This window comes from Microcaecilia unicolor, chromosome 6, assembly GCF_901765095.1.
Source record: "Microcaecilia unicolor chromosome 6, aMicUni1.1, whole genome shotgun sequence".
Classification (NCBI taxonomy): Eukaryota; Metazoa; Chordata; class Amphibia; order Gymnophiona; family Siphonopidae; genus Microcaecilia; species Microcaecilia unicolor.
In genome coordinates, this window is record NC_044036.1 from 27979471 (window position 1) to 28006586 (window position 27116).

Sequence of the window (27116 nt, forward strand, 5' to 3'; positions counted from 1 at the left end):
TCAGACCATCTGTTAGAAATGTCTTTTTTTTTTTTTGCCTTACAAATATGTAATTCCATGCTAGTTCCTGAGTGTTTGTACATAAACCTTCTATAACTACCCTAATCACTCACCTCCCTCTTCTCTCTTCCCTTCCTTGATCGCTACACATTACTAACTGTATCTGATATCATGAAATCAGTGGCGTTCCTAGGGGGGGCGGTAGGTGCGGTCCGCCCCGGGTGCACGCTGCCGGGGGGGGGTGCCGCGCGCGCCTGTCCTCCGTTGTTCTCTGCTTCTTCTCTGCCCCGGAACAGGTTACTTCCTGTTCCGGGGCAGAGAAGAAGCATCGAACAACAGAGGACAGGCGCGCGTGGCACCCCCCCCCCCCCGGCGGAGTGAACCTGGCGGGGGGGTTCCTTTCGCCGGGGGGGGGATCCGCGCTGCATCGGGGGGGGCGCTGCACCCGGGGGGCGGGGCGCATCGGCGATCCGCCCCGGGTGCCAGCCCCCCTAGGAACGCCACTGCATGAAATGACAATGTTAACAAATCTATGTAAGCCACATTGAGCCTGCAAATAGGTGGGGGAATGTGGGATACAAATGCAATAAAATAAATAAATAAAATAAATAAACAGTGCCCAAACTCACCTGCTTAAATGTAGCTTCTACCAGGTTTGCTGGAAACATGTTCCTGATGAGAAAACGAAAGAAAGAAAAAAAAAGAGAGAATGGAATAATTTGGCAGGAGCAAAACAACCGTTGCAGTGGTGTGAGGGAACATTGGGATCTGGTATCAACAACCATATGATCTGATTAGCAAGAAGAGACCCTGCTGATTCATGAGCTGGTTAAATCCTATTATCTCTTTTTCATTGTCACTCTTCATTGGAGAGAGTCCATCATAGACACACTTAAGCAACTCTCTGAGAACTGAAATATTTTAAGAGGTAGCTACACTGAATTATTTTATTGACTCATAAGCAAACTGAGCACCCTTGGTATGGACCCTAAAGTGACTGACTGAGTTAGAAACTGGTTTAATTTATTTTGGATTAGGATTTATTTACCACCTTTTTGAAGAAATTCACCCAAGATGGTGTAGAACAAGATCAATCTGGACCTAGGTAACAGACAATACCAACAGAAAAAAATATTCAAATACACGCACTGCCAAGGACAATAAGGTCCTCCCAAGGACTATCACTAACCACGCCCTCTCCAAAAGACATTACATGATGCGATACCCGCAAGCGAACCTTCTCCGGAGTAGCCCCACACTCTGGAATGCACTGCCTGAAAGGCTCCGCTAAACACAAGACTCTCTCTACTTCAGGAAGCAGGTGAAAGTTTGACTCTTCAACCAGGCCTTTAATGGAAGAAGTAACTAACTTGTTAGTGTCGCTCACACACACACACACACACACAAGGATTGACTTGGGCTGCACATACTGCAGTGGGACATGTTTAGTGGAGGAGTGGCCTAGTGGTTAGGGTGGTGGACTTTGGTCCTGAGGAACTGAGTTCGATTCCCACTTCAGGCACAAGCAGCTCCTTGTGACTCTGGGCAAGTCACTTAACTCTCCATTGCCCCATGTAAGCCGCATTGAGCCTGACATGAGTGGGAAAGCGCAGGGTACTAATGTAACAAAAATAAAATAGATACTATTGGAGATTCTACATGGAATGTTGCTACTATTGGAGATTCTACATGGAATGTTGCTATTCCACTAGCAACATTCCATGTAGAAGGCTGTGCAGGCTTCTGTTTCTGTGAGTCTGACGTCCTGCACGTACGTGCAGGACGTCAGACTCACAGAAGCAGAAGCAGAAGCCTGCGCGGCCACATTGGTGATCTGCAAGGGCCAACTTCTACATAGAATGTTGCTAGTGGAATAGCAACATTCCATGTAGAATCTCAAATAGTAGCAACAGTGGAGGAGTGGCCTAGTGGTTAGGGTGGTGGACTTTGGTCCTGAGGAACTGAGTTCGACTGCCACTTCAGGCACAGGCAGCTCCTTGTGACTCTGGGCAAGTCACTTAACCCTCCTTTGCCCCATGTAAGCCGCATTGAGCCTGCCATGAGTGGGAAAGCTCAGGGTACAAATGTAACAAAAAATTAAATTATCCACTCCTACCCTAGCTGAGATAATATTTAACTATCTCTCTGACCTCGTGTGCAACTTTCTTTCGTCACCTTATTTTCTAACTCCTCTGACTCTCTTACCTATCCATATGTTCCATCCTTGCTTTACCCTTCACTATCAATTAAAATGTTCTATTGTGTATTGTGCTAACATCGTAAGTAGTATACCATGTCATATTTTGTATTGTTATTTGAGTATTTTTACTGCTGTAGTTGCCTATTGCTCATGTTCGATCTGTTCTTACTGTACACTGCCTTGAGTGAATTCCTTCAAAAGGGCAGTAAATAAATCTTAATAAATAAATAAACAACAGTACGTATTATGGCACAGTATTCTATTGACAATGTCGACGCAATACAAAATAAAACATCTTAATAGACAGCTGAGTAACAGGAGTTAGACAGAGAATAAGGGGGGCAACTTAAAGAAAGTTGCATGTGGAGTCAGAGAGGTGCATGAAAATTATCTCAGCTAGGGTAGGAGTGGATCAGCGAGTTTCACTACAGTACAGTACGTGCAGCTGAGGTTAATCCTTGGGTGTGAGACTAGCTGGTCAGTTGCTTCTTCTGTTGAAGGCTTGGGAGAAGACCCAGCTGTGTCACCTGCTTCCTGAAGTAGAGATAGGCTTGCATTGAACGAAGCTTTTCAGGGAGTGCATTCCAGAGCGTGGGGGCTACTCTGGAGAAGACTCCTTGGCAGGTTATCTGCTGAATAGCACAAAGTGCTGCTAGGCAATCTATGAACACAAGAAAGTTGCATGTGGAGTCAGAGAGGTGCATGAAAATGATCTCAGCTAGGGTAGGAGTGGATAAGCCAGTTTCACTACAGTACAGTACGTGCAGCTGAGGTTAATCCTTGGGTGTGAGACTAGCTGGTCAGTTGCTTCTTCTGTTGAAGGCTTGGGAGAAGACCCAGCTGTGTCACCTGCTTCCTGAAGTAGAGATAGGCTTGCATTGAACGAAGCTTTTCAGGGAGTGCATTCCAGAGCGTGGGGGCTACTCTGGAGAAGACTCCTTGGCAGGTTATCTGCTGAATAGCACAAAGTGCTGCTAGGCAATCTATGAACACAAGAAAGTTGCATGTGGAGTCAGAGAGGTGCATGAAAATGATCTCAGCTAGGGTAGGAGTGGATAAGCCAGTTTCACTACAGTACAGTACGTGCAGCTAAGGTTAATCCTTGGGTGTGAGACTAGCTGGTCAGTTGCTTCTTCTGTTGAAGGCTTGGGAGAAGACCCAGCTGTGTCACCTGCTTCCTGAAGTAGAGATAGGCTTGCATTGAACGAAGCTTTTCAGGGAGTGCATTCCAGAGCGTGGGGGCTACTCTGGAGAAGACTCCTTGGCAGGTTATCTGCTGAATAGCACAAAGTGCTGCTAGGCAATCTATGAACACAAGAAAGTTGCATGTGGAGTCAGAGAGGTGCATGAAAATTATCTCAGCTAGGGTAGGAGTGGATAAGCCAGTTTCACTACAGTACAGTACGTGCAGCTGAGGTTAATCCTTGGGTGTGAGACTAGCTGGTCAGTTGCTTCTTCTGTTGAAGGCTTGGGAGAAGACCCAGCTGTGTCACCTGCTTCCTGAAGTAGAGATAGGCTTGCATTGAACGAAGCTTTTCAGGGAGTGCATTCCAGAGCGTGGGGGCTACTCTGGAGAAGACTCCTTGGCAGGTTATCTGCTGAATAGCACAAAGTGCTGCTAGGCAATCTATGAACACAAGAAAGTTGCATGTGGAGTCAGAGAGGTGCATGAAAATTATCTCAGCTAGGGTAGGAGTGGATAAGCCAGTTTCACTACAGTACAGTACGTGCAGCTGAGGTTAATCCTTGGGTGTGAGACTAGCTGGTCAGTTGCTTCTTCTGTTGAAGGCTTGGGAGAAGACCCAGCTGTGTCACCTGCTTCCTGAAGTAGAGATAGGCTTGCATTGAACGAAGCTTTTCAGGGAGTGCATTCCAGAGCGTGGGGGCTACTCTGGAGAAGACTCCTTGGCAGGTTATCTGCTGAATAGCACAAAGTGCTGCTAGGCAATCTATGAACACAAGAAAGTTGCATGTGGAGTCAGAGAGGTGCATGAAAATGATCTCAGCTAGGGTAGGAGTGGATAAGCCAGTTTCACTACAGTACAGTACGTGCAGCTGAGGTTAATCCTTGGGTGTGAGACTAGCTGGTCAGTTGCTTCTTCTGTTGAAGGCTTGGGAGAAGACCCAGCTATGTCACCTGCTTCCTGAAGTAGAGATAGGCTTGCATTGAACGAAGCTTTTCAGGGAGTGCATTCCAGAGCGTGGGGGCTACTCTGGAGAAGACTCCTTGGCAGGTTATCTGCTGAATAGCACAAAGTGCTGCTAGGCAATCTATGAACACAAGAAAGTTGCATGTGGAGTCAGAGAGGTGCATGAAAATTATCTCAGCTAGGGTAGGAGTGGATAAGCCAGTTTCACTACAGTACAGTACGTGCAGCTGAGGTTAATCCTTGGGTGTGAGACTAGCTGGTCAGTTGCTTCTTCTGTTGAAGGCTTGGGAGAAGACCCAGCTGTGTCACCTGCTTCCTGAAGTAGAGATAGGCTTGCATTGAACGAAGCTTTTCAGGGAGTGCATTCCAGAGCGTGGGGGCTACTCTGGAGAAGACTCCTTGGCAGGTTATCTGCTGAATAGCACAAAGTGCTGCTAGGCAATCTATGAACACAAGAAAGTTGCATGTGGAGTCAGAGAGGTGCATGAAAATTATCTCAGCTAGGGTAGGAGTGGATAAGCCAGTTTCACTACAGTACAGTACGTGCAGCTGAGGTTAATCCTTGGGTGTGAGACTAGCTGGTCAGTTGCTTCTTCTGTTGAAGGCTTGGGAGAAGACCCAGCTGTGTCACCTGCTTCCTGAAGTAGAGATAGGCTTGCATTGAACGAAGCTTTTCAGGGAGTGCATTCCAGAGCGTGGGGGCTACTCTGGAGAAGACTCCTTGGCAGGTTATCTGCTGAATAGCACAAAGTGCTGCTAGGCAATCTATGAACACAAGAAAGTTGCATGTGGAGTCAGAGAGGTGCATGAAAATTATCTCAGCTAGGGTAGGAGTGGATAAGCCAGTTTCACTACAGTACAGTACGTGCAGCTAAGGTTAATCCTTGGGTGTGAGACTAGCTGGTCAGTTGCTTCTTCTGTTGAAGGCTTGGGAGAAGACCCAGCTGTGTCACCTGCTTCCTGAAGTACGTGCAGCTGAGGTTAATCCTTGGGTGTGAGACTAGCTGGTCAGTTGCTTCTTCTGTTGAAGGCTTGGGAGAAGACCCAGCTGTGTCACCTGCTTCCTGAAGTAGAGATAGGCTTGCATTGAACGAAGCTTTTCAGGGAGTGCATTCCAGAGTGTGGGGGCTACTCTGGAGAAGACTCCTTGGCAGGTTATCTGCTGAATAGCACAAAGTGCTGCTAGGCAATCTATGAACACAAGAAAGTTGCATGTGGAGTCAGAGAGGTGCATGAAAATTATCTCAGCTAGGGTAGGAGTGGATAAGCCAGTTTCACTACAGTACAGTACGTGCAGCTGAGGTTAATCCTTGGGTGTGAGACTAGCTGGTCAGTTGCTTCTTCTGTTGAAGGCTTGGGAGAAGACCCAGCTGTGTCACCTGCTTCCTGAAGTAGAGATAGGCTTGCATTGAACGAAGCTTTTCAGGGAGTGCATTCCAGAGCGTGGGGGCTACTCTGGAGAAGACTCCTTGGCAGGTTATCTGCTGAATAGCACAAAGTGCTGCTAGGCAATCTATGAACACAAGAAAGTTGCATGTGGAGTCAGAGAGGTGCATGAAAATGATCTCAGCTAGGGTAGGAGTGGATAAGCCAGTTTCACTACAGTACAGTACGTGCAGCTGAGGTTAATCCTTGGGTGTGAGACTAGCTGGTCAGTTGCTTCTTCTGTTGAAGGCTTGGGAGAAGACCCAGCTGTGTCACCTGCTTCCTGAAGTAGAGATAGGCTTGCATTGAACGAAGCTTTTCAGGGAGTGCATTCCAGAGCGTGGGGGCTACTCTGGAGAAGACTCCTTGGCAGGTTATCTGCTGAATAGCACAAAGTGCTGCTAGGCAATCTATGAACACAAAATATAAAATGGAAAGATAAGAAAGGAAGTTGCAATCATTGCAAAACAGTGGGAGAAGCAGGGAGAAACTAGCGAGAGGGAGTAGACAGCAAGAGTAGCGGAGGAAGGGGACATGGGAAGAGAACAGGAAGGAAAAAGATACAGGGAGGGGGGAGAAAGTTTAAAGTATTTTCTGTTTCCAACTGATTTAATGATGTTGTCATTATTTTATGTTGACTTCTCTTACTTTTGTTATGCTATAAAGTACTTTTGCTGGTTCCAAAAACAGGGTATAGCAATTTTTTTTTTTTTAAATAAATCAGTAAATAAATACATAAAATACAGTGGTGATCTTTGGTCGGCTGCCACCCAGGGGCGGAGCGCCGCTGCGCACCCCCCCCCCCCCCCCGGTGCATCACCCCCCCCCCCCCAGTGCATTCTTACCTGCTGAGAGCAGCTGCACAGCTGTCAGTTCCTCTGGTTCCCTGCTCCCTCTGCCCCGGAACAGGAACCCCTCCAGCGGCATGCCCCCGGGGCGGACCGCCCCCACCACCCCACCCTCGGTACACCACTGATAAAATAAAAATGTATTTATGTATATATTTGGACTTGGCTCATGCCTTTATTTTCAGTAGTTGCTCAAGATGAGTTACATTCAAGTTCAGTATTTTCTTGTCCCTGGAGGACTCACACTCTAAGTTTGTACCTCAGGCAATGGAGGGTTAAGTGTCTTCTCCAAGATCACAGGTAGCAGCAGTGGGGTTTGAAGAAAGATGGGAGAAGGGAGATATGATAGAGACATTTAAATACCTCTGTGGTACAAATGCACAGGAATTTAAAGGAAGCTCTGGAATGAGGGGGCATAGGATGAAGATGAAAGGGGACAGACTCAGAAGTAACCTGAGGAAATACGTCTTCATGGAAAGGGTGGTGAATTCGTGGAATGGCCTCCGAGGACAGGTAATGCAGAGAAGGGCTGTATCTGAATTCAAGAAAGCTTGGTACAAGCACAGAGGATCTCAGGCCCCGATGCTCAGAAGCAAATGCGGATGCTAGAGGCCATTAGCGCCAGACTAGTACTCGCATTTTCTAGCACAGAATGCTGAGAGTCAACGAGCATGTAAACCAACCAACTGACAGCGCAATGAGCATGCCAATGCATTCTGATGGTCATTCCCTATTCCTCCCTATTGCTCAGCGGACAGTGCACCAAACAAGGGCGCTCTTTCTGCTGCTGTAAGCCCTACGCCAGCCTGGAGCTGCATTAGGGTGAAAGAGGCAGGAGAACCTTGTTTTTCCATCACTCACCAAAACTGTGCGCACTGTCAAACAAATCCCTAAAGAGGTAAGGCAATTTGGAAGCATAAATTGAGCTCAATTATTGTTCTGCTGGTGCTGCTATTTCACCTCTCAGCTAATGTTTTTATTTATTTTATTTGTTCCATTTGTATCCCACATTTTCCCACCTATTTTGTAGCTCAATGTGGCTTACATAGTACCGTATCGGCGTTCGCCAATTCCGGTATGAACAAATACAAGGTGATATTGTGGTAGAATAAGGTTCATGTGTGACAGACACATTAGGGGATCTTAGAGAGGAAGAGTTAAGTTATGTCCATTACGAGCTTTGGTTTCGTTGTGTTGCACGTATTCAGGCTTTTATGTTGGCTCGGTGGGGTATGCCTTTTTGAACAGGTTTGTTTTCAGTGATTTCCGGAAATTTAGGTGGTCATACGTTGTTTTTACAACTTTTGGCAGTGTGTTCCATACGCCAGGCCCCCTCCCTGCCCATCTTCAAATCCTTGCCCAAAGCCCATCTCTTCAATGTTGCCTTTGGCACCTAACCACTATTCAAGAAATCTAGACTGCCCCAACTTGTCATTTCATCCTTTAGATTGTAAGCTCCTTTGAGCAGGGACTGTCCTTTTTTGTTAAACTGTACAGCGCTGCATAACCCTAGTAGCGCTATAGAAATGTCAAGTAGTAGTAGTAGTAGTAGTAGTAGTGGAGGAGTAGCCTAGTGGTTAGTGCAGTGGAACATGGAATGTTGCTATTACTTGAGATTCTACATGGAATGTTGCTACTATTTGAGATTTTAGATGGAATGTTGCTATTCCACTAGCAACATTCCATATTTAGATTGTAAGCTCCTTTGAGCAGGGAATGTCCTTTTTTGTTAAACTACAGCGCTGCATAACCCTAGTAGCGCTATAGAAATGTCAAGTAGTAGTAGTAGTTCCATAGTTGTGCGCTTAAATAGGAAAAGCTGGATGCATAAGTTGATTTGTATTTGAGTCCTTTGCAGCTTGGGTAGTGGAGATTTAGGTATGTTCGTACTGATCCTGTTTTGCTTCTGGTTGGCAGGTCTATGAGGTCTGTCATGTATCCCGGGGCTTTGTCGTAAATAATTTTATGAACCAGGGTGCAGCTTTTGAAAGCAATACGTTCTTTGATTGGGAGCCAGTGCAGTTTTTCTTGGAGGGGTTTGGCGCTTTCAAACAGCGTTTTTCCAAATGTTAGCCTGGCTGCTGTGTTTTGAGCGGTCTGAAGTTTCTTTATGATTTGTTCTTTGCATCCCGCATAAATTCCATTGCAGTAGTCTGCATGGCTTACTACCACTGATTGTATCAAGTTGCAAAATATTTCCCTCAGGAAGAATGGTTTGACGCGTTTGAGTTTCCATATTGAGTGAAACATTTTCTTTATTGTAGATTTCACTTGGTTCTCTAGTGAGAGGTTCAGGTCAATTGTAATGCCAAGAATTTTCAGGCTGTCTGAGAGAGGAAGGGTGTAATCTGGGGTGTTTATGTTTGTGGATTTATATGTATTGTACTGGGATGAGATGATAAGACAGTGTGTTTTTTCTGTGTTGAGTTTTAGTTGGAATGCATTTGCCCATGAGTCCATGATGTTCAAGCGGAGCTAGATTTCTTTGGTGATTACTACCAGTTCGTGTTTGTAAGGGATGTATATTGTGACGTCGTCCACATAGATGAATGGGTTAAGGCCTTGGTTGGATAAGGACTTGGCTAGTGGAGTCATCATAAAGTTGAAAAGGATCGGCGATAATGGTGATCCTTGAGGTACTCCACAATCTGCTTTCCATGGTGATGATATGTTTGAGCTTGATTTCACTTGATATGTTCTAGTGGTTAGGAAACCTTTGAACCATTTAAGTGTGTTTCCACCAATCCCAAAGTAATCTAGGAGTCTTAGAGGCATATTTTCAAAGCACTTTGGGAGGCTAAGTTCCATATGTTTCTATGGAACTTTGGGAGGCTAAGTGCTTTGAAAATAAGCCTCTTAGTAGTATTAATAGTTTAGTTTGAGATTTATATGCTACACAATCAGATAATGGATAAAATGCAGAGTAAGCTTCCCACCGTGTAAAGAAGCCTGTGACTACACTCTGCTGGGTGCCGCATTGCCTATGTTCTGAAGCACATCTTTTTTGCAATATCTTAAGCTTTTGGCAGAGAATATGTACAGATCCCGGCAGGAAAGGCTTGCCTAGAATTATGTAGCTCAACATACAACTCTTGAGCGCATGCGCAGGCACAATCCTCCCCCTGAATTCCCAATGCTTGCATGCCATTAGCATTGAGCCTTAGGGAGCTGTGTTGCCATGCTGTTGTGGCAGTATTTTTCAGAGTTTTGAGAATGTGGGCCTCAGAGAGAGGAAGGGACTGTGCATTTTGTGGAGTGGAAAATAAGAGAAACAAGTGGTCTCTATGGTAAAGGCCTTTTCCAGCTGCTGGTCCTGTCCTAAGAATGTTGCATCCCCAAGTTTGTGGCTTGAGTGAGGATCAAGCTGTCTTCCTTGATGTGCCCTTGGCCTCCCTCCAGAATGAGCTACCCAGTGAGAGGTAACAGAAAAAGGGGAGGCCGTCTTTGAAAACTACCCTCTTACCTTGTATCCAAGAATGTTTGACTCATAATCATCTGACATATGTACAAGACTCTGCTTTTCCCTTGGAGAGGAAGCAATAAAATGAGCATCTGCAGGACAGCATAAGTTCATTAATCCAAAATGCCTTCTTGGCTTGTTTGGGATTTTTTTTTTTTAACTTTTATTTATGAATAAGCATCTGCAAGTATAATGTAAACTATAGAAATCTTGATGCATAAACTAGCACACAACAACATAGGGAGCCCAATATTTACTTTTAACAAATTCAAGAAACATGCAAGACAGTCATACCACATACCAATTTCTTGTTCTCATGCATACTAACCAGAGTACTTATATACAAACACATTCAAAAGGGATTCAGCTACTAAACTGTTGCGAAAGAAAGAAAGAAAGAAAGAAAGAAAGAGAGAAAGAGAGAAAGAAAGAAAGAGAAAAACGAGAAGAAAGAAAGAAAGAAAGAAAGAAAGAAAAGAAAGAGAAGAAAAAGAGAAAGAAAGAAAAAGAGAAAGAAAGAAAGAAAGAGAAGAAAGAGAGAAAGAAAGAAAGAAAGAAAGAAAGAGAAGAAAGAGAAGAAAGAAAGAAAGAGAAGAAAGAGAGAGAAAGAAAGAAAGAGAGAAAGAAAGAGAAGAAAGAGAGAGAAAGAGAGAAAGAAAGAAAGAGAAGAAAGAAAGAAAGAAAGAAAGAAAGAAAAGAAAGAGAGAAAGAGAGAAAGAAAGAAAGAAAGAAAAGAAAGAGAAGAAAGAGAAGAAAAAGAGAAAGAAAGAAAAAGAGAAAGAAAGAAAGAAAGAGAAGAAAGAGAGAAAGAAAGAAAGAAAGAAAGAGAAGAAAGAAAGAAAGAAAGAGAGAAAGAAAGAGAAGAAAGAGAAGAAAGAAAGAAAGAAAGAAAGAAAGAGAAGAAAGAAAGAAAGAAAGAAAGAAAAGAAAGAGAAGAAAGAGAGAAAGAAAGAAAGAAAGAAAAGAAAGAGAAGAAAGAGAAGAAAAAGAGAAAGAAAGAAAAAGAGAAAGAAAGAAAGAAAGAGAAGAAAGAGAGAAAGAAAGAAAGAAAGAAAGAGAAGAAAGAAAGAAAGAAAGAGAAGAAAGAAAGAGAAGAAAGAGAAGAAAGAAAGAAAGAGAAGAAAGAGAGAGAAAGAAAGAAAGAGAGAAAGAAAGAAAGAAAGAAAGAAAGAAAGAAAGAAAGAAAGAAAGAATCTTCTGTAACATCATGAGAAATTCAGCAGGATAAAGCTGCCTAAATTCTCACTGCTGTTCCCTAATTCATTTCAGTGTCAGTGTTCTCACTGCTGACCTCTATAAAGTGAGAAGCTAATCAGCCAATAGGAGGAAGCTGCCTGCATTTTGAAGTAGCACTATCCTTGAGGCCCATCTTAGTTGTGGCTTCTCATTAAAACTCTGGTATTTCCTGCACCTGTCAGGAAGGCACCAGAAGTTTCCAGAGAGAAGTAGGACTGTATAGAACAGTTGAGGAGGTTCTGGAAGCTGGTAGAAAGAAGGAGTTCCTCAGAGGGAAGGGCCTGGTGGCAGCAGTAGCCCCCCCCCCCCCTCTCAAAAGTATCTAAGCCCATTCCATTCCATTCTAAATTGTCGTAGGCCCCATTTCCCACCTCTGACCTTCATCCACAGGGAGATCCCTTCTACCATGTCTGCAGCAGCATCCTGAATGAGTAATCAGCCTGTCATACCCCCAGGGGCGTAGCCAGACAACAGATTTTGGGTGGGCCTAGGTAAGAAGTGGGTGGGCACCAAATGTTCTCCCCCCCCCCCCCCCCCCCCACCACCAAAAAAATATCTCCACTGGCAGGAAAATGCTTCTTTTCACCTTGGCAGTCTGCAGCAGGCATGCACTGAAAACGGAGCATGCGCAGGTGCCGTTATTGTGGAGAGTAGAATTTTGTTACGATCAGGGGAAAGTCTTCAGCTGGCAGAGCTTGGGATCTCCACCAGCTACCGCTAACACTACTGTTGGGTGGGCCTGAGCCCTAAGTGGGTGGGCCCTGGCCCACCCCGGCCCACCTGTGGCTACGCCACTGCATACCCCAAAGAGTTGGCAACACAGAGGCACTTGCCCCAGAGCAAGGATTCATAAGGATTAGGGACAAGAACCAGAACTAACAGAGCTTCTGTGGAATGGGGAACCACTACACGCGGTGGCGTAGCTAAAGGTGGGCCTGGGTGGACAGAGGCCCAGCCATTCTTGGCTCAGCCACCACCCTGCCTGGCCTCCAAAACAGTTCAGCAGCAGCTGCCTCACTCCCCCTCTCTCTCTCCTCCACCCTTGGACTTGGCATTTTCCCCCCGCCCACAGCTCGGCAACGCTCCCCCTTCTCGTTCTAACTCGGCACCTTTCCCAGCAGCAGCAATGCAGTCCGCTGCCTGCGCCAACTCGCAGTCTTCCCTTTGCTGCATCCTGCCGTCAATGTCACTTCCTGTTTCCTCTCTGGCAGGATGCGGCAGAGGGAAGTATGCAGGGCTGGTGCAGGCAGTGGATATACATCACTGCTGTTGCTGCTGTCGAATGTACTAAGGTATGGGGGGCTGTTTTACAGAGGGGAGGGATGTATTGCTAGGCTATGGTAGGGGGGGAGTGGAGAACATAGTAACATAGTAGATGACGGCAGAAAAAGACCTGCACGGTCCATCCAGTCTGCCCAAGAAGATAAATTCATATGTGCTACCTTTTTATTTGTACTGTCCTCTTCAGGGCACAGACCGTATAAGTCTGGCCAGCACTATCCCCGCCTCCCAACCACCAGCCCCGCCTCCTACCACCAGCTCTGGCACAGACCGTATAAGTCTGCCCAGCACTATCCCCGCCTCCCAACTACCAGTCCCGCCTCCCACCACCAGCTCTGGCACAGACCGTATAAGTCTGCCCAGCACTATCCCTGCTTCCCAACTACCATTCCCTCCTCCCACCACCAGCTCTGGCACAGACCGTATAAGTCTGCCCCGCACTATCCCCGCCTCCCAACTACCAGTCCCGCCTCCCACCACCAGCTCTGGCACAGACCGTATAAGTCTGCCCAGCACTATCCCCGCCTCCCAACTACCAGTCCCGCCTCCCACCACCAGCTCTGGCACAGACCGTATAAGTCTGCCCAGCACTATCCCCGCCTCCCTACTACCAGTCCCGCCTCCCACCACCAGCTCTGGCACAGACCGTATAAGTCTGCCCAGCACTATCCCCGCCTCCCAACTACCATTCCCTCCTCCCACCACCAGCTCTGGCACAGACCGTATAAGTCTGCCCAGCACTATCCCCGCCTCCTAACTACCAGTCCCGCCTCCCACCACCAGCTCTGGCACAGACCGTATAAGTCTGCCCAGCACTAGCCCCGCCTCCCAACCACCAGCTCTGGCACCGACCGTATAAGTCTGCCCAGCACTAGCCCCGCCTCCCAACCACCAGCCCTGGCACAGACCGTATAAGTCTGCCCAGCACTAGCCCCGCCTCCCAACCACCAGCTCTGCCACCCATTCTAGGCTAAGCTCCTGAGGATCCTGAGAAATACTGGATCTGGGAGCAGAGGAGAGGGAGATAGATGCAGGACAAAAGGGGAGGGGGATTTTGGAAAGCCCACCCATCCAAACTCTGGGACCACCCAAAATGAAAGGCCTGGCTATGCCCCTGACTACACCCCTGCAAAATCCTAAGAGCGGAGATGGAGATTATTCATGGTTTTCTACTGTTAACAGCCAGGTGTCCTATCATATATCTCTAGGACAGAAGGGTTAACATCTTCTATAAAATATACCATCACATCTACAGGAGCCAAGTGTCTACTATCCAGATGCTGGAGAAACCTGTAAGTGTACCATCTATAATGAGCACTGATGAATCCGTAACATCTGTAAATCTGAAAAGCAAGTGTGGACTGTGTGTCTGTAGGACCCTCACCTACCCAGTGAGCCGGTCTGAATAATTAAGGGAAGTAAAGTAACCAACTAAGGGGCCTTTTTACTAAGCCGCATAGGCGCCTATGCGCACCTGACGCGAGGCAATTCGGAACTAACGCCCAGCTACCACGTGGCCCGGGTGGTAATTTCATTTTTTACGCACACCAGAAATTTTCCGGTACGCAGCGCTAACTGGGAGGTAATCGGCACTGTACGCCCGCTGACGATTACCGCCCGGCTAATGCATGAAACCTTACCGCTAAGTCAATGGGTGGCGGTAAGGTCTCAGGCCCAAAAGGGGCGTTTTCATTTTGCCGTACGTCCATTTTCGGCCAAAACAAAAGGCCTTTTTTGCAGGTTTCCCTGAAAAATGAACCTGTGCGCATCCAATACACGGGTCTACACCAGCACAGGCCACTTTTCAGCGCACATTAGTAAAAGGACCTCTAATGTAACTAATGCTGTTGCTGGAGGACAGGAGAAGACTGTCCATAGTTGCAACTTGTTTGGCAAATTGCCCTTGTGCTGTGCCTTAATCCACAGAAGGACAGTAAAGTTTGGTTCTGACATAAAGGAAAGAGAAAGGGAAATGGGACTTGATATACTGCCTTTCTGTGGTACTTTGCAACTACATTCAAAGCGGTTTACATATATTCAGGTACTTATTTTGTACCTGGGGCAATGGAGGGTTAAGTGACTTGCCCAGAGTCACAAGGAGCTGCAGTGGAAATCAAACCCAGTTCCCCAGGGTCAAAGTCCACTGCACTAACCACTAGGCTACTCCTCCACTAGCAACATTCCATGTAGAAGCCTGCCCTTGCAGATCAGCAATGCGGCCACGCAGGCTTCTGTTTCTGTGAGTCTGACATCCTGCACGTATGTGCAGGACGTCAGACTACAGAAGTCTGTGCAGCCGCGTTGCTGAACTGCAAGGGCGGGCTTCTACATGGAATGTTGCTAGTGGAATAGCAACATTCCATGTAGAATCTCAAATAGTAGCAACAGAATCTCAATAGTAGCAACATTCCATGTAGAATCTTCAAATAGTAGCAACATTCCAGAATCTCAAATAGTAGCAACAGCAACATTCCATGTAGAATCTCAAATAGGGAAAGGGAACTGGGACTTGATATACTGCCTTTCTGTGGTACTTTGCAACTACATTCAAAGCGGTTTACATATATTCAGGTACTTATTTTGTACCTGGGGCAATGGAGGGTTAAGTGACTTGCCCAGAGTCACAAGGAGCTGCAGTGGGAATCGAACTCAGTTCCCCAGGATCAAAGTCCACTGCACCAACCACTAGGCTACTCCTCCACTAGCAACATTCCATGTAGAAGCCTGCCCTTGCAGATCAGCAATGCGGCCGCGCAGGCTTCTGTTTCTGTGAGTCTGACATCCTGCACGTATATGCAGGATGTCAGACTCACAGAAACAGAAGTCTTTGCGGCCGCGTTGCTGATCTGCAAGGGCGGGCTTCTACATGGAATGTTGCTAGTGGAATAGCAACATTCCATGTAGAATCTCAAATAGTAGCAACGGAATCTCAATAGTAGCAACATTCCATGTAGAATCTTCAAATAGTAGCAACATTCCAGAATCTCAAATAGTAGCAACAGCAACATTCCATGTAGAATCTCAAATAGGGAAAGGGAACTGGGACTTGATATACTGCCTTTCTGAGGTTTTTGCAACTACATTCAAAGCAGTTTACATATATTCAGGTACTTATTTTGTACCAGGGGGAAATGGAGGGTTAAGTGACTTGCCCACAGTCACAAGGAGCTGCAGTGGGAATCGAACTCAGTTCCCCAGGATCAAAGTCCACTGCACCAACCACTAGGCTACTCCTCCACTGTGTTGGCGTGGATTTTTGAATATAAAGTCTGGTGCACAGCTTGCTCAACTTCCTAGGAAAAATCCTAGTCCTATCTTTTTTCCATACTAAAAAACAAATCAATTTCTTCCCATTTAACAAGAAAAGTAAAAGTTGTGTAAACCTTTACACAGTGGCGTAGCAAGGGCGTGGCGGTCCACCCCGGGTGCACGCCGCTGGTTCCCTGCTCCCTCTGCCCCGGAACAGGTTACTTCCTGTTCTGGGGCAGAGGGAGCAGGGAACCAGCGGAACCGACACCCCCCCAGCGGCGTGCACACGGCAGGCAAGAATGCACTCGGGGCTGGGGGGTTGGGTGATGCGCCAAGGGGGGTTGATGCGCCGAGAGGGGGTGTCATGCTGCACCCCAAGGGGGGTGTGCAGTGGCGAACCGCCCTGGGTGGCAGCTGCCCTCGCTATGCCACTGCCTTTACATCCATTTAAATTTTGATGCTGGTCAGGTTTAAATGCTAATTCCCATCGGCACCATCAACAAGATTGTACAGAGCTTATTAAAACACTGATGCCCTTGCTCTGACTGGGATTTCTTTTAGTCTTGACCTGCTCTCTCACATTTTGTCCGAGTGACACCAGCTGTAAGACTTCATAGAGACAGTCATGGCATTATAGACAGGATGCATTCAAATATTTGTTTAGTCTGAAATAGTTCATTTCCCAAGTTAGACCAGAGGTCCAGCAGACAGACAGATCCTGGTGAACACTGGATTATTTCTGTAGGTTCTGATATTTTTTATTGGACAAACAGAAAAATAACCTGAAGTAGGAATTTTTCCAGTCTCAGAAGCTTATTGTAAGCCTTGTAGTCCTATATAATAATTCTCACCTCCAACGTTCTAATGTGCCTGGGACCGTGGCTCCCTCGGAGGTGGTCTGCTAGGCAGTTTAGAATGTACTGATGTCAGTGATGTCACTGACAGCTGATTCCAAGGCAAGGGGAGGAGTAGGGAAACAGCTGTCAGTGCCCCCCCCTTGGCGCAACACCCAAGCCCGTACCCTGCAAAACCGCGAGCCAGGCAGGGGGAGGAGTAGGGAAACACGCGGAGTGTGTTTCCCTACTCCTCCCCCTGCCTACCAATCAGCTCTCAGTGCCCCCCCCCTCAGCACAACACCCAAGCCCCTCCGCCCCGGCGCAGCACCCAAGCCCCTCCCCCCTTGATGCATCACCCAAGCCCCTCCCCCCGGCACATCACCAAAGCCCCTACTCCCCCCCTCTCGGCCACATCAACTCCCTCGCCACCCGCAGCCGCCAATACTAACGCTGTCCAGCCGCTGCTGCTTCTCCTGTGGAGCAGCAGCGGCCGGTACAAAAAGAAAAAAGCCAAAAAAAGATTTTTAACCTGAAACGCGGCTCCGTAGACAGCCATCTGGCATTGGCTGTCGTCACTGCAGCCGCTCCTCCTCTCCCCTCCACGTCACTGCCCCTGCAGGAAGACCCCGGAGGAGCGCAGCGATGTCAGAGGGGAGAGGAGGAGCGGCTGCAGAGATGACAGCCAATGCCAGATGGCTGTCTACGGAGCCGTGTTTCAGGTTTAAAATCTTTTTTTGGCTTTTTGTACCGGCCGCTGCTGCTCAACAGGAGACGCAGCAGCGGCCGGACAGCGTTAGTATTGGCGGCTGCGGGTGGTGAGGGGGTTGATGTGCCCGAGGGGGGGTAGGGGCTTGGGTGATGCGCTGGGGGGGTAGGGGTTTGGGTGATGCGCCGAGGGGGGAAGGGAGGGTCACTGGACATGGGTGGCTGGAGGGGGGCAGGGGGAGGGGAGGGTTGCTGGACATGGGTGGCTGCAGGGGGAGAGGAGGGTCGCTGGACATGGATGGCTGCAGGGGGGGCAGGGAAGAGGGAGGTGGGGAGGGGGTCCTGAGACCAGATGGGTGGCTGCAGGGGAGGGCAGGGGAGACAGGAGGGACGCTGCAGGGGGGGGCAGGGGGAGAGGAGGGTCGCTGGACATGGGTGGCTGCAGGGGGAGCAGGGGAGAGAGGTGGGTCGCTGGACATGGGTGGCTACAGGGGGGGCAAGGGGAAAGGAGAGGAGAGTCGTTGGACATGGGTGGCTGCAGGGGGGCAGGGCAGAGGAGGGTCGCTGGACATGGGTAGCTGCAGGGGGAGAGGAGGGTCGCTGGACATGGATGGCTGCAGGGGGGGCAGGGAAGAGGGAGGTGGGGAGGGGGTCCTGAGACCAGATGGGTGGCTGCAGGGGAGGGCAGGGGAGGGCAGGGGAGACAGGAGGGACGCTGGACATGGGTGGCTGCAGGGGGGGCAGGGGAGAGAGGTGGGTCGCTGGACATGGGTGGCTACAGGGGGGGCAAGGGGAAAGGAGAGGAGGGTCGTTGGACATGGGTGGCTGCAGGGGGGCAGGGCAGAGGAGGGTCGCTGGACATGGGTAGCTGCAGGGGGAGAGGAGGGTTGCTGGACATGGGTGGCTGCAGGGGGGGCAGGGGAGAGGAGAGTCGCTGGACATGGGTGGCTGCAGGGGGGGCAGGGGGAGAGGAGGGCTGCTGCACATGCGTGGCTGCAGGGGCAGAGGAGGGTTGGTGGGGAGGGGGTCCTGAGACCTGATGGGTGGCTGCAGGGGGGGATTACCTTGCTAGCGCCCGTTTCATTGCCTACCGAAACGGGCCTTTTATACTAGTGTTTCAATAAAAGAGATTAAAAGATGCAAAGAATTCAAATTTAGATGCCCTAACCATTAGTTAATAATACCGCTGTGCAAGGGAAAAATAATCTTTGGCTCCATAGAAACATAACACAGAAATATAGAAAAATGTAGGCAGATATTTTTATTTATTTATTTATTTGTCACATTTGTATCCCACATTTTCCCACCTATTTGCAGGCTCAATGTGGCTTACATAGTACCGTAAAGGCGTTCGCCAAGTCCGGTAGAGGAACAAATACAATATGATGTTAGGGTCAAATAAGGTAGGGATGTTTCAAGCACATTAGGGGTCGAAGAAAGGGAGGGTTAAATAATGTCCAGTACGATCTTTGGTTTTGCTGTGTTGCAGAGTTGAGGCATTTATGTTGGGTCAGTAGGGTACGCCTTTCTGAACAAGTAGGTTTCTTGAACAAGATATAGACCATAGGGTCTATCTAGTCTGCCCATCCATGCCATCTACTCTGTCTATCACTCCCTTTGAGATCCTACGTACCTGTCCCAAGATCTCTTGAATTCAGATACTGTTTTCATCTCCACCACTTCCACTGGGAGGCCGTTCCACAAATTCACCACCCTTTCCATGATAAAGTATTTTCTCAGATTACTTTTCAGTCTATCCCCTTTCACCTTCATCCTATGCCCCCTCGTTCCAGAGCTCCCTTTCAACTGAAAGAGACTCACCTCCTGTGCATTTAAGCTGCATAAGTATTTAAATGTCTCTATCATATCTCCCCTCTCCCGCCTTTCTTCCAAAGTATGCATATTGAGATCTTTAAGTCTGTCCCCATACGCTTTATGACGAAGGCCGCTCACCAATTTAGTAGCCGCCCTTAGGACTGACTCCATCCTGCTTATATCTCTTTGAAGATGCAGTTTCCAGAATTGTACATAATATTCTAAATGTGTTCTCACCAGTCTTATACAGAGGCATCATCACCTCCTTTTTCCTAATGGTCATTCCTCTCCCTATGCACCCAAGCATCTATCTAGCTTTTGCCATCATTTCTTTCTACCTGTTTGGCCACCTTAAGATCATCGCATACATCCACACCCAAGTCCCGCTCCTTTTTTATGCATAAAAGTTCTTCACCCCCTAAACCGTACCGTTCCCTTGGATTTTTGCAGCCCAAATGAAAGACCTTCATTTTTTTTTAGCATTAAATCTAAGCTGCCAAATTCCAGACCATTCCTCTAGTTTCACTAAATCCTTTCTTTTTTTTTCCTTTTACAATTTCTTTAGTCTTCTTTAATGATATGGTAAAGGAAGGGGAAAGGTAAGTGACAGACACAGAGGGATCTTAGAAGTGGAGGGAGGGATAAGGCATTGGATTGACACAAAGGGATCTTAGTGGCAGAAGGAGAAGGAAGGTAAAGGCCAGACACAAGAGGTGGAGGGAGGGGAAAGGTAAGAACAGACAATAAAGGATCTAATCGGCATAATCGAACGCTGATTTTGGCCGGCCTCAACTGCTTTCCGTCGCAGGGACGGCCAAAGTTCAAGGGGGCATGTCGGCAGTGTACCAAAGGCGGGACTGGGGCGTGGTTAACAGATGGCCGTCCTCGGCCGATAATGGAAAAAAGAAGGGCGTCCCTGACGAGCATTTGGCCGACTTTACTTGGTCCCTTTTTGTTCACGACCAAGCCTCGAAAATATGCCCAAACTGACCAGATGATCAACTGAGGGAATCGGGGATCACCTCCCCTTACTCCCCCAGTGGTCACCGACCCCCTCCCACTCAAAAAAACTAATTAAAAAACATTTTTTTCCAGCCTCTATGCCAGCCTCAAATGTCATACCCAGCTCCATGACAGCAGTATGCAGGTCCCTGGAGCAGTTTTTAGTGGGTACTGCAGGGCACTTCAGGCAGGGACCCAGGCCCATCCTCCTCCTACCTGTTACACCCGAAACCCACTGTACCCACTTCTAGGTGCCCCCCTTCACCCTTTAAGGGCTATGGTAGTGTTGTACAGTTGTGAGTAGTGGGGTTTTTTTTTGGGGGGGGGGGGTTGGGGGGGTTGGGGGGCTCAGCACCCAAAGTAAGGGAGCTATGCACCTGGGATCAATTTGTGAAGTCCACTGCAGTGCCCCCTAGGGTGCCCGGTTGGTGTCCTGGCATGTGAGAGAGGACCAGTGCACTACAAATGCTGGCTCCTCCCACGACCAAAGGGCTTGGATTTGGCCATTTTTGAGATGGCTGTCCTCGGTTTCCATTATAGGTGAAAACCGAGGCCGGCCATCTCTAAGGTCGACCTAAATGTTGAGATTTGGCTGTCCCCGACCATTTTATCGAAACGAAAGATGGACGCTCATCTTGTTTCGATAATGTGGGTTGCCCCGCCCTTTTGCGGCGCCGTCCTTAGAGATGGGTGCCCCCGTACGATAATGCCCCTCCACATTACTATGTTACATGGCTTCCAATTCGGAAAGGAGACGGAGTAAGGGCATGGCTTAGTAACTCGGTTAGGGAGGGAGTGATTAATGGCTAGCAACAGAGGTTGAGTTACTGGCTACCACTAGCACCAGCACACCAAACAGCCAGCAGGAGGCCAGGGCAGTCACCCTGCTCACCATCCCCTAAAGTATGAATTAATGTACTTACCGAATTAAATCTAGAAGTGCATCAGCGGAGCTCATGATTGCTTTACCATTCTGTTCCGTGTTCTCCTTCTGGGCAGCCCCTCCAGGGTGGATAACGGAGACCATGATAATGCCAACAATTACAGCCACGAAGGTCGTCCACAGGTAGTAAGCAACGGTGATAATACCCAAACGGCTTGAAGTTTTGGCATCAAGAGCTGCCAGCCCGGACATTAAACTGTTCACAGTAGGGAGTGGGGGAGAGAAAGAAAAAGCAGTGTGTCTGTAATTCATAAGCATAACTTCAGATAACATTCATGTGAAAATTATACATCAACCCCCCCAAATGCAGAGAAAACCTCTTTGCCCCTCTCCCTCCCAAAAAATATTCTTTTAGTCTATGGAACTTGGAGACTTATTATCCTGTCCTTGGCAAGAAAACATCCCCATGTAGGAAAGATGAAGATTTATTTACTTCCAGATTTGTCCAGATACTGCACGCATTTTTAATGAACGCCCCTCCCCTGCCCATGCCCCTCCCATGGTCACATCCCTTTTCAGTTGCACATTAAATAATTTGCATATGCATCTTTATAGAATAACACTTAGCAAGATACACACACAAATTCTAACTGGAGCTAATTAACTTCAATAATTGGTTGTTAATGTCTAATTACTGCTAGTTATCGGCTCGTTACTCAATTAAACTTTGGGTGCCATATTTAGAATCTGGGGGTTAATGTGCATTTGTGTAGCAGTTACATGTGCTATGTGCTAGGCGTGTGCTCAGTGGTATTCTATAACATATGCAAATTTGTAAATGCAAGGGGGAGGAGAATGTATAATTTAAAGAATACAGTCAGTTACATGCTGAAGTGCCACATTTAGGTGCACTTATTTATGCCTGCCATAGAGCTGGTGAAACTGTACATGCCTAAATTTAGGTGCCCCGATGCTGACTTACGCTCATATTCTATAAGATCTCTTATGCATGACAATGCACATAAAATAGGCTCACAGCCCAGGCAATTTGGAGGGGCATAATCGAACAGTGCCGGCCATCTAGTTGGCCGGCGCCATAAAGCGGTGGCCCAACCGTATTATCGAAATAAGATAGCCGGCTATCTTTCGTTTCGATAATACGGTTGGAGCCAGCCAAATCTCAGCATTTTCGCCGGCTTTAGAGATGGCCGGCATCGGTTTCCAACGATAATGGAAACTAATGCCGGCAATCTCAAACCCGGCCAAATGCAAGCCCTTTGGTCATGGGAGGAGCCAGCATTTGTAGTGCACTGGTCCCCCTGACATGCCAGGACACCAACCGGGTACCCTAGGGGGCACTGCAGTGGACTTCAAAAATTGCTTCCAGGTGCATAGCTCCCTTACCTTGGGTGCTGAGCCCCCCAAAACCCACTCTCCTCTACACCACTACCATAGCCCTAAGGGATGAAGGGGGGCACCTAGATGTGGGTATAGTGGGTTTTGGGGGGGGTTGGAGGGCTCACATTTACCACAAGTGTAACAGGTAGGAGGGATGGGCCTGGGTCCACCTGCCTGAAGTAAACTGCACCCGCAAAAAACTGCTCCAGGGACCTGCATACTGGTGTCAGGGAGCTGGGTAGGACATTTGAGGCTGGCATACAGGCTGGCAAAAAATATTTTTTTATTTTTTGGTGGGAGGGGGTTGGTGACCACTGGGGGAGTAAGGGGAGGTGATCCCCGATTCCCTCCGGTGGTCATCTGGTCAATTGGGGCACTTTTTTGAAGCTTGGTCCTAAAAATTGACCAAGTGAAGCCGGCGAAATGCTCGTCAGAGCCGGCCATCTTTTTTCCATTATCAGCTGAAGTCAGCCATCTCATAACCACGCCCCGTCCCGCCTTCGCTACCTTGCCAAAACGCCCCCTTGAAGTTTGGCCGACTCTGCAACGGAAAGCAGTTGGAGCCGGCCAAAATTGGCTTTCCATTATACCGATTTGGCCGGCTTCAGGAGATGGCTGGCCATCTCCCGATTTGTGTCGGAAGATGGCCGGCGATCTCTTTCGAAAATAAGCTGGTTGGGTACCTAAACTGTAGCACAGTTATAGAATTGCTCCCTTATAGGATAAGAGGTTTGGGGAGAGCTTGAGTTTTTGGCGTGGAGGATCAGGACTATTGCCCAGGAGTGAGTTGTTTGGGGGGGGGGGGGGGGGGGTGGTTATAGCAGATGACAGAGTCCTGACATTTTTTATTTTGTTACTTTTCTAACATTATTTTTAAATTTCGCTTTTTTTTTGCTTTAAATAATCTAAAAAATCTAATAATAATAATCTAAGAAATCAAGGGGCCATTTTACTAAAATACACTAAAATTTGCAGGTAACACAGTTAACGTGATTTTCTCGCGCGCTAGCTGCAAATTTAACATGTTTCTTTTTTAGGGCATTTTCTTTTTTTTTTTTTTGTTTTGCAGGCGGAAACAAGAAATTGTATTGGGGGAGGGGCAGAATGCAGCGGAGGGAAAGTTCCAGGGCCAGTGGCAGGCAGCATATTAGAATCACTCCCAGGGGGTCACATAATGCCAGAAGACTAAGCGGACGGTTGTCAGCTTGGCTCCCTTCCCCTTCGTTCTTCTAGGCCCTTTAAATGGTATTTTAGGTGCCTCCCACGGGAGGTGGTGGAGAGGAAAACAGTAATGGAATTCAAACATGCGTGGGATAAACATAAAGGAATCCTGTTCCGAGGGAATGGATCCTCAGAAGCTTAGCCAAGATTGGGTGGCAGAGCCGGTGGTGGGAGGCGGGGCTGGTGGTTGGGAGGCGGGGATAGTGCTGGGCAGATTTATACGGTCTGTGCCTTGAAAATGACAGATACAAATCAAGGTAAGGTATACACAAAAAGTAGCACATATGAGTTTATCTTGTTGGGCAGACTGGATGGACCGTGCAGGTCTTTTTCTGCCGTCATCTACTATGTTACTATGTTACTATGTTACTTAGAAGTTCTGGAACACGCGTCGGACAGTGCAGGAAAATGCACAGAAGCAGAGTTCGTGTCTCCGAAGTGAATGCGGTACGGCATGCCAGTTAAATCGTTGAAATCAGGAAAGGAGAAAGGCAACGCGCTGAAAAAACAAGATGGCGACGCCAACACCACCAACACCGCTGACACAGGCCCTAAGCCCAGCCCCAGTGCATGAGGACATGGTACAAATCTCACTACGACACATGTCGCAGCTTTTGGATGATAAATTAGCAAAGCTACACGATGGTATGGATGAGATAAAAGAATGTATCGCTTCCCATGCGGCCAGACTACAGGAAGCTGAAGAACGTATTTCCTTGCAGGAGGAGCACATGCGGGCGGCAGAGGGGAGAATTGGAAGCGCAAGTGCGTATGATTCGAGACTGGGTGGAAGATCAGAACAGAGAATCACTCCCAGAAACCCCATGTGATGAAAAATATGCTTTAAGGTAAACCAGGGAAGGATAGAGGGAGAGAGGAACATGTCAGAATGGTGGAAAGGGAAGTGATGCTAGACTACAGGGGTCAGGGGCTCCTTGTAACTTTGAGGCTGTATGCCTCTCCCTCCCCTCATTGCCAGCCTTGCAGAAAAAGTTAGGACTGCTTTTTGTGTGGACCTATCTACCCATTTAGCTATGTGAACACCGGCACTGAATATGGTTGGTGCTGCATAACTGCTAGCTCCTCCCTGACTCCGCCTATTTTGAGGTAGGCCTAATGCCGGAGGACGGCTGTGAGACAGTTTTCCATCAGGACTGCTGCTCCCTTCCTGCGCTTGGCCCCCTCTTTCCTGCCCGGCATGGCTGTAGACTTCTTTTGCTTCCGGCATCAATTCAAAATGGCTGCCGAGAGTTCAAGCGGCGGCCTCGAAAGACTTCCATAAAAGTCTTGCAAGGTCACTGCTTGAATTCTTGGCAGCCATTTTGAATTAGCGCCGGGAGCAAGAGGGGGCTCTTTCCTGCCCCGAATAGGCTGCTAGACCATCAGGGAACTACAGTATGGTACAGGAGGGTTAGTGAATGGAGTCATGTGGATAGAAGGGAGGGAGGTCGGAAATTTGGGGACAGATAACATGAGGGGAGAGAGAGGGAATCTGGCTTTCTTTGGGGGGTGTCAAAGTGATGGGGCGGGTGGGGTGTGACAGGGGGAGGGGCAGAGTGTGATGGGGTGGGATGTGTATCCTCTTTTTTTCTTGGGAAAAATATGGTAACCCTACGCAACGACAGTCAGGTAGGCCAGGTTCAACTTGGGACCTTGCAGAACTGGTCAGCATATATTATTTGCTAAAGATTGTACTGGTAACTCTGGGGACCTAGGCCAGAGTCAAGTGGAGTATACTGCCTTGCTGAGAGATAGTAGTGTGCATAATGGCCCTGCAGGAGAAGGTCACGAGAGGGTGTTTGTACATTTAAGGACTAGTTTATGTTGTTTTCTCCTGTACCTGTGAACCTGGCACCTTTTAATAAAATATTATTTGCTGCTCACCTTAACCCGCTGTGTGGCTCTGCTTTATGCCCTACCCTCATTTGTGTTACCATAAGAGACAATGAAGTGAACTATATATAATGGTTTAAGAGGGACAATGTCTTTTTTTCCTGAACCCTAAAGGAAGAGCAGCAGTTAGCCCTGAAAATCAAGTCAATCACCTATTTTACTTAGGTAGGAATGGCCTGAAATAGGGAAACACACTGTTCCAGTGAGAGAAGGAAGAATAAGGTGGCTACTTCTGTGAGCTGACCTAGATGCTCTGACTTGGCTCTCACACCCAGCTCAGCATTACCCCAGGTTCAGCAAGGAAGTCACAGCGTGGATTATGGTTTTCTTATTCTACCAAGTTGGCCTGCATGTTGGACCATCTCAAGTCAGTAGGGCCTCTGAGCTCTCACATAAGTACACAAGTACATAAGTACATAAGTAGTGCCATACTGGGAAAGACCAAAGGTCCATCTAGCCCAGCATCCTGTCACCGACAGTGGCCAATCCAGGTCAAGGGCACCTGGCACGCTCCCCAAACGTTGAGGAATTTTTCCAGTCCATTTAATAGCGGTCTATGGACTTGTCCTTTAGGAATCTATCTAACCCCTTTTTAAACTCCGTCAAGCTAACCGCCCGTACCACGTTCTCCGGCAATGAATTCCAGAGTCTAATTACACGTTGGGTGAAGAAAAATTTTCTCCGATTCGTTTTAAATTTACCACACTGTAGCTTCAACTCATGCCCTCTAGTCCTAGTATTTTTGGATAGCGTGAACAGTCGCTTCACATCCACCCGATCCATTCCACTCATTATTTTATACACTTCTATCATATCTCCCCTCAGCCGTCTCTTCTCCAAGCTGAAAAGCCCTAGCCTTCTCAGCCTCTCTTCATAGGAAAGTCGTCCCATCCCCACTATCATTTTCGTCGCCCTTCGCTGTACCTTTTCCAATTCTACTATATCTTTTTTGAGATACGGAGACCAGTACTGAACACAATACTCCAGGTGCGGTCGCACCATGGAGCGATACAACGGCATTATAACATCCGCACACCTGGACTCCATACCCTTCTTAATAACACCCAACATTCTATTCGCTTTCCTAGCCGCAGCAGCACACTGAGCAGAAGGTTTCAGCGTATCATCGACGACGACACCCAGATCCCTTTCTTGATCCGTAACTCCTAACGCGGAACCTTGCAAGACGTAGTTATAATTCGGGTTCCTCTTACCCACATGCATCACTTTGCACTTGTCAACATTGAACTTCATCTGCCACTTGCACGCCCATTCTCCCAGTCTCGCAAGGTCCTCCTGTAATCGTTCACATTCCTCCTGCGACTTGACGACCCTGAATAATTTTGTGTCATCGGCGAATTTAATTACCTCACTAGTTATTCCCATCTCTAGGTCATAAGTCATAAGTACTACATAAGTACTTAAGCACTGCTATACTGGGAAAACACCAAGGGTCCATCAAGCCCAGCATCCTGTCTCTGACAGCGGCCAATCCAGGCTTCAAGAACCTGGCA

At 47.8% G+C, this 27116-nt stretch overlaps 1 protein-coding gene across 3 annotated transcripts in view; it reads right to left on the reverse strand.

The window, feature by feature from the left end:
* SLC1A7 (solute carrier family 1 member 7) overlaps positions 1–27116 on the reverse strand; it is a 145284-nt gene that overhangs the window by 95587 nt on the left and 22581 nt on the right. For all 3 annotated transcript variants that reach the window (XM_030205985.1, XM_030205988.1, XM_030205987.1), the window contains exons 3-4: positions 21131–21346; positions 630–672 (exon numbers count right to left, since the gene is read on the reverse strand). In XM_030205985.1, the coding sequence (XP_030061845.1) occupies positions 630–672; positions 21131–21346 (259 nt within the window). The remainder of the gene's footprint in view (positions 1–629; positions 673–21130; positions 21347–27116) is intronic.